The sequence below is a fragment of the Musca vetustissima genome, unplaced genomic scaffold, assembly GCF_032173495.1.
Source record: "Musca vetustissima isolate MV318-11 ecotype Yass unplaced genomic scaffold, APGP_CSIRO_Mvet_v1 utg23908, whole genome shotgun sequence".
In the NCBI taxonomy this organism is placed as follows: domain Eukaryota; kingdom Metazoa; phylum Arthropoda; class Insecta; order Diptera; family Muscidae; genus Musca; species Musca vetustissima.
In genome coordinates, this window is record NW_026879590.1 from 112,820 (window position 1) to 126,049 (window position 13,230).

Below are 13,230 nucleotides of genomic sequence, written 5' to 3' on the forward strand. Positions count from 1 at the left end.
GTCGATGTCATCGGCGTAAGCGAGTAACACATGCTATTTGGTCTACAGAAAGTAATTTCTGTTCACCTTTTGTGACACGACAAACTGTCACCTTGTCTGAACCCTCGTTCGGTATTGAAGGGCTCCTACAGGTTCTTTCCGACTGTTATTGCTGATTTTGTGTCGGTTAAAGTTATCCTGCATAGCCCTATTAACTTTGCATGAATGCCGAACGCAGTCATGGCTTAAAACACCTTTGAGCGAATAGGACTGTCAAAATCATATTTTAGTCAACTATGGGTAGAATGTGTCGATATGTTTTTCGTGGGTCTTTTCCAGGATTTGGCGCAAAGTGAAAATCTGGTCTATAGTGGATTTGCTCCAATAATATCGTTGACCCTTTGCTTCAGTCGTATGCGATGGGAAGGAGGCTAATTCTTCTATAGTTGGCTAATTATTCTATATCGTCACGGGACACAGGATGCCGAGTTTCTCTAGCCAAAATGTACTAATCAGTTGGAACATGCTCCTGAACAGCATATGACCACCGGTTTCGAACAGTTTGGCTGGTTACCCATCGGCACTTGCTGCTTTATTATTCTTCAGTCGATTAATTGGTAAAATTTTTCGGACTTCATTCTGACTCCTGTAAATCTTGGTTCACGCTCACGTTTTTCTTGTTCTTTCCTCGTTTTTAGTAAGGAGATTTTGCGGAACGACATGGCTAAATTGTATTACAATGTTTTCCTGATTACTACTATAAATATACATACTTTACAGGGTCTAAAATTCAAATTTATTGTCCTCAAATACTTAACACCTCACCAATTTATATGTTTACACATCTATTGTAGATACAAATCTACAACGTATGACGAATAAAAAGTTCAGCCAAAAATAAAATATGTTATATAATAGAAATAATAATTTTAAAGAATTTAAAAAAATTTACTTATAACAACAACAGCAAAAAAACAACAGAACAATTTGCATCTGTCATTAATATGACTAAACCAGCTAGCCATTGAAAAGCTATTGCGTCTTTGTGCTTCATATTCTTTGGTCAATCTTGCAAAAAAAAAAAGAATTGAGAAATTCCTTCAAAACTGTATTGAAGTGCAAGTAGAATATTGAAAAAATATCTAAAGTGCTTTGGCAGACTGGGGATACTGGATTGAGAGTTAAATTGCAAACGAATATATCTACAGAACAAAAAAATACAGGAAAGCAATAATTGATTTTGGAAGAAGGCCAAAAAATATATAAAAATATGTTACTGGCGAAATTTTTAACCACTCCATTTGCTGTGTTGTTGTTAACAATTTATATTAAATTCCAATTATTCCATTTGTTATTCAAATTATACCGTGTGAAATTCTAGTTGTTCTATTTGAAGTTTAACTTATTATATTTGTAATTGAAATTCGATATCGAAATACTTTTTTTTATTACAACTGAAAAAATTTGAATTAAAAATATACTTATTTAAATTGTAAATGGAATATTTTGAATTTCAAGTGAAATATTTTTAAGACTGGAATTTAAACTAAAACCTCGATATACAAATGCATTTTTATGAATTTTAGAATTACTATTGTATAGTTTTGAATTACATCTGGAGAAGCCTAAGAGTTATAGTTTATTCGAGAATTACTTCCTGATCTTCTCTAATAAATATTTTATCCATAAAAGAAGACTCTCTGAATAATACACCTGAAAATAATGCTATCTGAAGGCGATTAGAATTTCCATAGCGACATCAATACGCGGTAGTCCATTGCTCCTCCTGGCAAACCAAGTTCACTTTAAATTCAAAATATATCGCAATCCTTGTCACTGTATAGAAACCCAGCGACTTCGTGCAGCCTGCTGAACATACATTCATGAATTATAGTAAAGCCAACTGCGATGGCTTCACAAAATTAACTCAGGACTCCTTAAGTCCTATGGCGCCACGGGTATACGCCAGAAAAGAAGAGTAATTTTTCCGCAAAATTATTCTAAAAGCAACAAAACGCTTCATTCCCTCGGACAGAATTCCCCTAATGATGCTTTAGTCCTTGAGCATATTCCCTAGAACACCTTAGCCACTGCAGTATAAATTCCAAGCAGCTATGGTCTACAATTAAGAGTCTATCTGGATCCAAAAGAAATAAAAATCTACCTGCATTCAACATTCCGCTGTCAAGAAATGTGCATTGCAATTCTGCCGCAAATTTTATAGTTTATATATAGTAGTTATCCGGAGATGCAGGAATCTTACAAGAGACTTGCCGCCCCTATCATTCACATTCAGCGAGGTAGAGGCAATTATTTCCAAGTTCAAGCCATGCAAAACCCTTCGTCCAGACGACATTTCCATGTTCATGGTAAATAAGCATGGTGCAATAGAACTGGGTTACTTAGCGCCACCATCACCAACATCTTCCGGGAGCGCAATCTAAAATTATCCACATCTACTGTGTAAAAGCATTCCCTCCATCCATATTCCGAAAATCCTTGGGGTGGGCTTCGAAATCCTCCTTGCTTTTCAACTACGTCAACCAGATGGTGAAAACTAGGAATAAACTTCTGAAAGCTTTGGGTGGCAACTCCTGGGGCAATGATAAAGAAATGTTGGTAACTACATACAATGCCATAGGTCGTTCCATCCTTAATTATGTTGTCCCAGCGACACACAATAGAGACAGTTTCAAACTACACAAAATACACTCTGAAGTGCAACCTCTATGAGAAGACCAGAATGCTGTAAGTCAATCAACACAATGAGTTGTTGACTAGACAGTTTCTGCAGGCATGATAGCCGCCGTGTCATCGCAACCATCACACAATGATGGCAGATCCACCTCCTCGACACAACCGTTAGGACTTCAGGCGCTATCGTCAAGATATCCAAGACGTCTCTCCATTGGAGGTCAACAGATCGTCGATAGAGAACGCGATGAAATTCGTTCATAAATGACTACTGATGCAACAAAGTCCTAACCCAACATCCTACTGCATTTTCGGACAATGAGAGGCCTCTGCCTAGGCAAACCCGTTCGTTTCTGACGCAACTAAGATCAATTCGTATCGAGAGAGCCTTTTCCCCGGAATCCCAAATAGGTGTCCCTCCTAACTAGGTGCCTCCTGCCAGCAAAGCCCTCGTCACACACCCCATTTATTCAATTTTCAAGTTTAACCGTATTCGAGCCTACAAGTTTAACCGTTTACACTGTTAATATTTGGATTTGGATTTGAAAATTTGCATATACTACTATTCCCTACTATTCACAAGAAGTCGGGTATTTTAAACAGGTTATATACACAGGACACATTTTACATACACAGGACACATTTTAGGAAAGGCATTATCTTAAGTATTTCAAAAGTCATATCTTCTTTCTCAAACAATTTGTTGTAAGTTTTCAATTCGGATTCTCGGTAAGGTTCAATAATAATATAGTGACGCCGCATACCCCAATATACATTCATATTTTGACATGGCCCCTCTCTCCATATTAAGTATTTTTAAGGTTATCGACGCATTTTTCCGCTGAAGCGGTTACATCTTAAGATTAAGTGGTCCCAGAATATAAAAAACCAATTGGCCGAAGATGTCAATTTAAATATCCAAATTTTTAGAAAAAAAATTAGGTATTTTGAATTTTTAAATTTCTGATATTCTAAGGGATGCACCCTTATTTGAACCCATATAAGTAGTAAATGAAATTAACTAAATGGACAAGGCCTAGAAAATTCGAAATACTTTCTATCTTAGTTCAGAAATGATGTTTGTCAATCTATGCCAAAAAAAAAATCAAAGAAGAAATCAGCATAAAACAAATGTTTTTCTTTTTTGCTTTGGTATTTTGTTTATTTCATTCCTTTCGTTTTTTTTCGATTTCATATTATCTCTAGTCGATATTTTTCGACTTTCTTCACTGTTTTTTTTGTAAAATGGCCAAGATTACGAAATGAAAGGAAAAACAGATGACAATCGTCACACGAGTTTTGATGCCATTAACGTTGGGGTCTGGCAAAAATCGGCTGACAATTTTTTTGTTTTGTTCGCACACACCGTTCTACATGTGTCTGAAAATATATATAAACATACATACATATATATGCATGTACTACTTGTACTTGTAGCAGACGACATTTGTACCTCAAATATAAATAAATTGTTTAAATATAATATATCCATATAGTATTTATATATGTATGTGTATTTCGAACACACGCCCATATATTATTGATATATATTATGTATATATATGTATGTATGAATATGCTATGAATGAAATAAATTATACGCCACACGTAAATTTTAACAAAGTCCTAATAAATGTTCCCTCAATATTTTGTGGTTTATTTACGAGATTTGGTTTGTCATCAGTTTATCGTCTTTCGGGTTTATTCTTTTTTTCTTTTGCATCTCGCTTGTTGGCCAATTTAAATTACATTGATGAAACAATTACCGGGTGATGAAACAATGTAAATGGCATTTTTTGGCAATTTTCCTAGCAGAGAATTTTGCGCGGGAATAAATCAAGATGTTGAGGCTGATTTTTTTTTACGAAAATGAGACATGCAGCACTTGTCAGTTTGGGAATTTGTCATTGCGAATTTTTGAGTAAAAACTTATTTGGATGTGGGTATTCGAATATTAGTAATGCAATTCGCTTAAAAAGGTAATACAAATTTTTCTAATTTCCATTATTCCAACTTTTTTCTAAAACATACAAATATAATATGTTTTATATTCCCATTTAAATAAAATTACAAATTGTTTGTTTTTAAATCCTTGAAAACCACATTTCAATTTGTTACCTAAAATATTGTTGATAAATTGTTTAAAAAAATTGCACAACTGTTTTGTTTTCGTCCTCGTTTTTGTCGAAATTTGTAATCACTCAAAAACAACAAAAACTTTTAACAAGCAAACATGTGAAATGCATGCAGTTTCTAGAATTAAGTTTCAAAAAAAAGCAACGCACACACACCTCTACTCTACCATTCAGATGAAATTTCATATTTTCATAGCATTCATACTTTAATTGGCCCTAATTGATGTGGAGGGTCTGTTCTGTTCTATTTTGTGTGGGGTTTTTCCTACTATTATTATTATTTTCTATTATTTCGGTTGTTATTCTTCTTCTATTTTTTTTTTCAAAGGTTGTGTGTTAATTTAATTTACCTGAAACAGCTTCCAAACATTTGATGAATGTTTCCATGTTACGTTCGCATGTGGCTTCATTCAAATAGAAATAGGTTCTGGCACTGTTGACCTTATAACGACGATCTGCAAATGATTTATCGACATGATACTGAGGCATGGCATCATCTTCTTTAACATCGCCGGCACTTGAAACTGAGGATCTACAAAGGATTAGAGAAAATATGTTATTTAAATATTTAACCAGTAAGGAACATAGTAAAGTCGGACTGGGCCGACTATATGACCGACTATCTGAACGAAAGAATATATATATGGGAGCTATGTCTATATCTAAACCGATTTTCACGAAACTTAGCACACATCATTCTGGACCTAATTCAGTACCCTATGCCAAATTTCGTGCAATTCGAAAGATATGTAGGGACTTTAGTGCACCATTTACATAAAATCGGACGAAATATATATGGGAGCTATATCTAAATCTGAACCGATTTTTCCCAATTTCAATAGGGTTCGTCCTTGGACCAAATAAGTGAACTGTGTCAAATTTCAGCCAAATCGGATCATAAATGCGACCTGTACTTTGTTTATAATTTAGCATCTACGACGGACGGACGGACATGCATAAATCGACTCTGAAAGTGATTCTATAAATATTCTCAAAAGGAACCATGTTTCTATCTAGTTTCCTTTTGCTTGTTACAAACATATGCACAAAGACATAATACCCTGTACCACAGTGTGGTGAACGGTATAAAAAAATAAAATTATATTAGGTCGTAGACCAATGCAAAAAATCGTTTCAATGAACGAATATTAACTGGCCAATGTCACCAATCCTAATGTTGTACTATTCGGGCCGAACTATTTGAAAAATATTTTGAATCGGTAGAGACTGTTATAAAAATGATATGTTGTATTGTCTATGTCGATCTACATAGACAATTTCTGCGAATTAGTTGTTTACCCTCCAAGAATCGAAATATTTTGATAATAACATTCATAGTTCATTTGTTTCTATATTATAAATGTACATCGCCTTAAATACAAGTACAAATTCTTATAATCAAAATTCTATTTCTTTCTAAAAAATTTAAACTTTTCATTAATATCAAAATTATTTTCCTACATTGATCTAATTTACCAATTTTTGCGCTCATATTTTCCTTTCTCTCTCTCTTTTGGCAAAAAACAAATGTATTCCTCCCAAGATAACCTACCACCACTCACACTCATTCGGCAGTGTTTTGTTTTGGTATCGTCATCCCCCTCTCCTCTTACTTGGTTGTTGTTAGTTTTATAACCATTTTACTACTGTTTCTTTTGTTAAGAACTACCCCTCACTCGATTGTGTGGTTAGTTTTGCATTCCATAGTTTCTTTATTTTAGACACTGTTACTGACATCTAGTGTTAAAAAATTCGCATATGTATTTTCCAAATTATTTCGATATAAATGGCAAATACAATATATCCAACAATTGTTGATAAAAAAGAAACGAGACGAGATTTAACGAAGAATTAAACGACGAAGTGTTTCTGTGCCGTAAAATCTAGCCACTTTCATTGATAAGAAAATTTTAGGAATTGCTAAAAAATAAAGGGAACTGATGAGGATCAGTGGCGAGATCCGAAACTATGGTCTTCCCTGCCTTACCCCTCGGCGGACAATGTCATACATTAACTAATAAATAGTTGTTTTTTTATAAAAACAACAAACTGGGATTCAGCTTGACTATACAAATGGTATTCCCAAATAACCCGCCAACACTACTGAGTTAGAAAACATCAGGAAAGTCATTGATTTTTTGTAAATTGTACGGAATTTAGTAAATCCAGTCAATTGTATTACATATATGCCAAATAAATACTCATAGAGGAGGTTAACACGGCAAAATGTTCTAATGTAAATGCCGTTTAAGCTCTAGTTCTAAAATAAAATATATAGTTGAATTATAGGTAAACTCTCATTGCCAAATAATGGGAAGTCATAATTTATCAAGAAATATATTGCTAATAGTGACAAAGAGAAATATTGATGATTTTTGAAGAACCTAAATCTTTAGAAAATAGACCTCAAAATCGTCTAATCTATGCTTCTAGTCGGAGTTTGAGAACGTCATATCCAAAGTGTAACATTTACAAAATAAAACCACAAATGTATTTAAAATTAAATTAATGGTTTTGAGTAAAATTGAATGCCACGCTAAACCAAAAATTAACGATAATAGACATCAGGCTCCTAAATCTGTACTCTAGAAAACAGTATATTCTAATATATTACCTCACAAAACGTTCGAATATTGTAAATATTATATTTTTAGTAACTATAAGAAATATAATCCAATACATTCCTTATCGATACTCACTCGACTTCACGTTTCTCGGCCTCTTCCTGGGACAAATCCTCTTCAACGGAATAATCCAGAATTGGTTTAACGCCAAACGAACGCAGCCTGTAAATTCCATCCACAAAAGGAATAAAAGAGAGAAAAATTAGAATGTTAATAGATTTCAAAAAATTACAACTTTACGACACAAATTATTTATTTATCAACATGCTTAGCCATAAACAATAAACAGAAATGTGTGTGGGTGTAATTTGAAGGTATGTGGTTATGAAAAATAATATTAGCTGATCAGTGAGGAGGGTGGATCATATCGATGAATTCTAATGGAGAAATTTGATAATACGGATTAAGGTTGTTGATGTTTTAAAGATAGCTGTTTTTGTTGAATGAATCGGGGGTAGTTGACATTTAGTGTAATTATAGATAGTAGATATTTTCACGTACAAATTAAGATGAAGCGATTTAGGTGAAGTGTAATAATTAAGTAGATCGTAGATCGATATTTCTTTAGATAATCCTCAAATAACGCAGAATTGACTATGCATTTCGGGACTTAGACGCTACAGGAAATTCGAAAAATTTAATAATTTGAACAAAAAAACTTTAAACATAAATTTCTATCACTGCTAAGATATTTTTTTTTTTTTTTTTTTTTTTTGAAAATGTTATATAGCCTACAATATTATAATTTTCTTTGAAGGTGAAAACTTGTTCGTAGAAAATTTTAATTATAGGCCCATATTTTGACGTAAACCCCATATGAAAGTCACGTACCCATTTTTAATAGTTCGAATATCAAATGGGCCAAACATCATGACGGCAGGTCTTGAAAATTGCAATATAGGTTTATTTTTTTACATGGCACCAATATAAACATATTTTATGAAGGTATTTTAAGGTCATAGTTTCTAACCGAAGTAGATATGACACCGGATTTATAGCCAATGTTTTGACATAGACCTCATCATTATACCCCATATGATTTTATGCCGCATTTTCGGTCCAAGTGGTATTTCAAATCGGATAGGCCATTCATATGATATTATATATTTTCAGCAACATTTTTGACCATTGTGGGGGAGGTACAAGAAGGAGTGAGCCGATGCGTGTCATCATATTACGATGAGCAGAGTTTGGATGACATTTGGATATTCCTTTCGCTTTATAAAAGATTTACAAAGTTTCAAATTTTTTGTCCGTTTGTGGGACAGGTAGAAGAAGGAGTCGATCGATAAGTATAATCTCCTATCTTCGAAAGGTGATCTAGGTTTGGTAAAGATAATATACTGTAATATATACAAATTTTTTACCATTAGGACGTACCAGAAGGAGTGACCGACCCAATATTCCCAATCTTTTTACTTAAACTAAGTCGGAGGAAATTTTACGATGCGCAAAGTTTGGATGAAATCGGATACTCCCTTCGAGAGTTATTGAACGCATCAACCAGCAAGCCACACAGACGGACATTGTCCAAAAAACCTGCGTTCTAAAATCAATATTTCGATTAGGCACATTTTTGCCGTATCAAAGTGTATATACCTCATTAGCCATAAGGCGGAGAGTATAATAAACAAATACAATAAAATCCAGATAATTGATTACAGACCCCTATTCGGATTGCTAAATTTTCCGGATTATTAATTTAGTTATAATTTAAGTAATTTTATTTAAATATAAAATAATTCATTCCAAAAATATGAAACAATTATTCACATTTGCGAGGTCCTGATTATCGAGATTTGACTCTATACAATAAACTGAGAACGGAACATTCTTTTTGATCCAAACTTCGCGCAACGTAATAACCAAAATGAAGTCTATCGGATCACTCCTTTTGGTTTCTCCACCATAAAAATGTTTGAAACATATTTATCTCTTATAAAGCGGATTGAGTATCCGATTTGCAAAACATGTTATTTTTACTAAATTTATATTAAGTCGAATGAAGAAATCTATCGATCCACTAGTACAAAATTGATATCTATTGTCCCGATATGAATGATACGCAACCAAAAAACCAAATCAATCAGGTTGAAGCTAATATGAAAAGCCTTAGTGATTCTCCATACGCTATTTTGTCTTCTGAACGATCTCAGGAAACCTCCACCAAAATGATGGAGACGGGACTGACTATATGATACCCTTCACCACTTTGGGCACATACAAGAGATGTGTACAATAATATCATGTAGGTAGATCTCATAAAACATAAATGATACGTTTTAGTTGCACTAAAATTCAGTGTAATCATAATGTTTAAAAAATTGCATGTAAAGGAAAGTTCTTTGGTGTACCATTTGTATGAAATCGAGCAATGGGAGCTATATGTAAATCTGGACCTATTTAAGCAACCGTCGATTATACTATTTGGTATACTGCAGCACAGTGCGCTACCCAAAATTTTAACTCGAACAATACATGAACTCAGATGAAAATATATATAGGGGTTATATCTACGTCTGAATATATTTTAAAATATCCACTACTCCTTATTATAGGTTCAATTTGATACGTTTTGGACGAATTCGTTCCGAATGGACAAACTTTAGTTATTTAGATGAAATCAGATGAAATTTTATGTAGAAGGTATTAGGGAATAAAAAATTTGTACCATTTATATGTAGTCGAGCCAATTTTTCTTTTTTCCTGATTCTCTTACTATTAATATGAGAAATTATTCGAAATCCAGGTAAAATTAAAATATATACTTCTTGATGTCCAAAGAATCAGAAGTAGTAAAGCAGTAATCACAACTGATCAAAGGAATAAACTACAAACATCAACACGATAGGATATGAAACTAGTGAGCGAAGCAGTACAGTCGGACGGGTCGACCATATGATCCCCTACACAACTTCCATCGAAATCTATGTTTCTACGGATCCATATTCCGAGCCTGAATAATATTTGGCGATATTTACACTCTCTTGACCGATCAGCGGTGCTATGCGGCATTTTAACCGAATATCATATGACCTGGAACAACATATCTACTATGGAAAATTGTCTATTCAAAAAGTGATTCTATGCATATTCTAAAAAATAACAATAACGTTTCCTATTGCACAGTTTGGTGAAGGGTATCAAAATTCGAAACATAAATTTTTGGCATATAATTGTTTGGCAACATGCACTAATGACCACCTAGATAAGTAGAAATTATAATAAATATTGTTATGTGTGTATGTGTTCTTATTCACCTATAACCTTCCTTAAAACTATTAATTCCCGAAAATTCAAAATTTCCACCATAATTCGCTACATCTTATTTTTGTAACATAAGTACTCTTATTCGTATGTATGAGTGTAAGCATGAACATGTGGAAGTGTGTGTGTGTGTGAATTTTTTCGAAATCTTTATTAAACAATTGGATAACAATTGAAACGCCAGGGTGCCACATACACTTAAGAGCTGCTGAATGGGCATGGGGTGAACATAGCAGGGTGATGCTACTACAATTCATTGCCACATAAAAAATATGATTTCTCATGATGATGATGATGGTGATGCTGTTGATGATGGGTACACCAGCGATGTTATAACATCTGTCACCGTGACATAATAATAAATAATAAACCAAAGAAACGACAACATATACAAATAAATATACACATATTAGATGAACAGATTGACAGAGAGAGAGTGAGAGCGTCCGACACAATTCGGAAATTATGCACGTCCTTGACAACGAAAGCCAGACAAAAGACTGATTAATTGACGCACACAGAGGAGGAAGAAAGTAGAAAAGGTTTCGTTGATGAATCGTTTAAATTTTTGATTAAAATCAATTTGAATTTGTGGTCTCTAAAAAATAAATAAATTTAGAATATTGTGAAAAAAATAGGAGAGAAAAACAATCGAGAACAAAAATTCGTGTCAAATTTTGTTTTGCCAATTTTTTCACGTGTGTAGGAAAGTTTTTTTCTGATTGGATTTATTGTTTGAAATTTGTATTTTTTTTTTAATTGGATTTGAAAGAGTGAACATAAAAAAGGAACTGCAATTTGGAAGAATGACTAAATGAGCAAATAGATTTAAATATTATTACTTGGCCAGAATTATCCTCACCAAGTAAAAGAATTACAGTAGAACTTTCTATAACGATCAAGTGGAAAGTTATAAAAAAGATCGACTTCCGATTTTCTTTTAAACCCATTTTTAAATCCATTATACTCTTCCAAATTGCCACCTTAAATTTAATTTTGAAAGATTATAAACCATGCAATGGATAATGACGAAGAAAACACAAATAAATATGTATAACATGAGAAATGGGAAATAAAATATGGCAATGTAAACAAAAATTTAAAAAGAGAAAATAAAAGTGGGAAAAAACCTCTCAAGTGTTGGCACAATTTTATGACGATCCTCGCCGGCAACAAAATGACCATAGAATGAGGATTTCATTAGAAGATCGAAGAGAGTGCCACCCAGGACAGTTTTGGCAAGTTTCATCAACTGGCAATTAAAACGTTGGTGCCACCAAAAAAAGGAGTGAATATGTTGAGAATGTTGATATTTTTACGCGTGTGTGTGTGTGTCGAAGCATAAGCGGGTATTGGAGAGGCAAATTAAAATTCAAATTTGATAAAAGCAAAAGTATTGATTGGTAAATCAGTCCCATATTTATTTCAAAAGGGAGCATACACAGCAAATTCAAATAAAATGAAAATAAAAAAGGAAAAAAGAAGAAGAAAAAACAAAAGCGTTAATAAATTTATATAATAGACAATTACCTTTCTAGTGTTGGTATGATTTTGATTTGATCTTCGCCAGCAACAAAGTGTCCATAGAATGTTGCCTTCATCAGAGCTGTAAACAATTTTTCTCCCAGTATTGTATTTGCCACTTTCATAAGCTATACAATTTTCAATTTCAAAATTCATTTCAATTCGATTGTTTTTTTTTGTGTTAGCATTTTCGTTTTGTTTACAAGTGTAGCAGGATGAGAAGGAAAAGAAGAAGAAAAGAGAAGTTTTTTGGGGGGAAGTATTCGGAAAAAATATTACAATTTTGAAATAGTTTTTTTGTTTCTGGAAGTTAAAATTCAAATTATCAACAATGGCTGAATTCAAGCGTTCGTTAAACAAAAATTGAAAAATTAAATGATTTTATTCATTTTAAACATAACGAAAATGAAAAGAAAATACCAATATAATAATAATACAATATTTTTAGAATAATGCTTACAAAGTGACACTTAAAAATGTTCGGAATAAAGAAATCAATAAATATATAATTAAGTGAGTGTGTTGTCTACATTATATAAACCCTTTATATGCAGCTTTTATAGATGGTTTCAACGAGGAAGAGGAGGAACTAGAAATTGCTTTTCAAGGAGACATTATAGATTCTATTGATTAATTATATCGTTAAACCGAAAAAGGATCTAAATGAAAAAAAGCATCGATGAACAAAAAACTTGGTATGAAGAAGTGATTTAATGAATTTAATCGTGACCGACGTCCGCCCAAATGATATGTAGGATGGTCTACGAAAAATCTTATTGTAATTGAAAGTCCTAAAACCCCAGAAAGAAAAATTCTCCATAGGTCAAAGTTCGGAGATATGGCGTGATCATTTTTTTTCTGGTGACCCTGTTATACTTGAAGATATAGCTTCCTATCTTCATTTGTATCAATTGTATGAATTTTTTAAGAATTACTTTCAGTAAAATCAAATGAGGATTTTTTTTTTGAAAATTTTGTCTTCGAACTCGATTCCTTGTGGGCCCTTT

At 33.0% G+C, this 13,230-nt stretch overlaps 1 protein-coding gene across 2 annotated transcripts in view; it reads right to left on the minus strand.

The window, feature by feature from the left end:
• Nucleotides 1-13,230, minus strand: part of LOC133324548 (proline dehydrogenase 1, mitochondrial) — a 42,748-nt gene that overhangs the window by 14,357 nt on the left and 15,161 nt on the right. The window contains exons 1-4 of one of the 2 annotated variants that reach the window (XM_061533390.1): nt 12,230-12,351; nt 11,830-11,951; nt 7,508-7,594; nt 5,159-5,340 (exon numbers count right to left, since the gene is read on the minus strand). In XM_061533390.1, the coding sequence (XP_061389374.1) occupies nt 5,159-5,340; nt 7,508-7,594; nt 11,830-11,948 (388 nt within the window). In that variant the 5' untranslated portion in view covers nt 11,949-11,951; nt 12,230-12,351. Of the gene's footprint in view, nt 1-5,158; nt 5,341-7,507; nt 7,595-11,829; nt 11,952-12,229; nt 12,352-13,230 lie in introns of those variants that run through there. The other variant, XM_061533389.1, reaches the window with a different exon arrangement.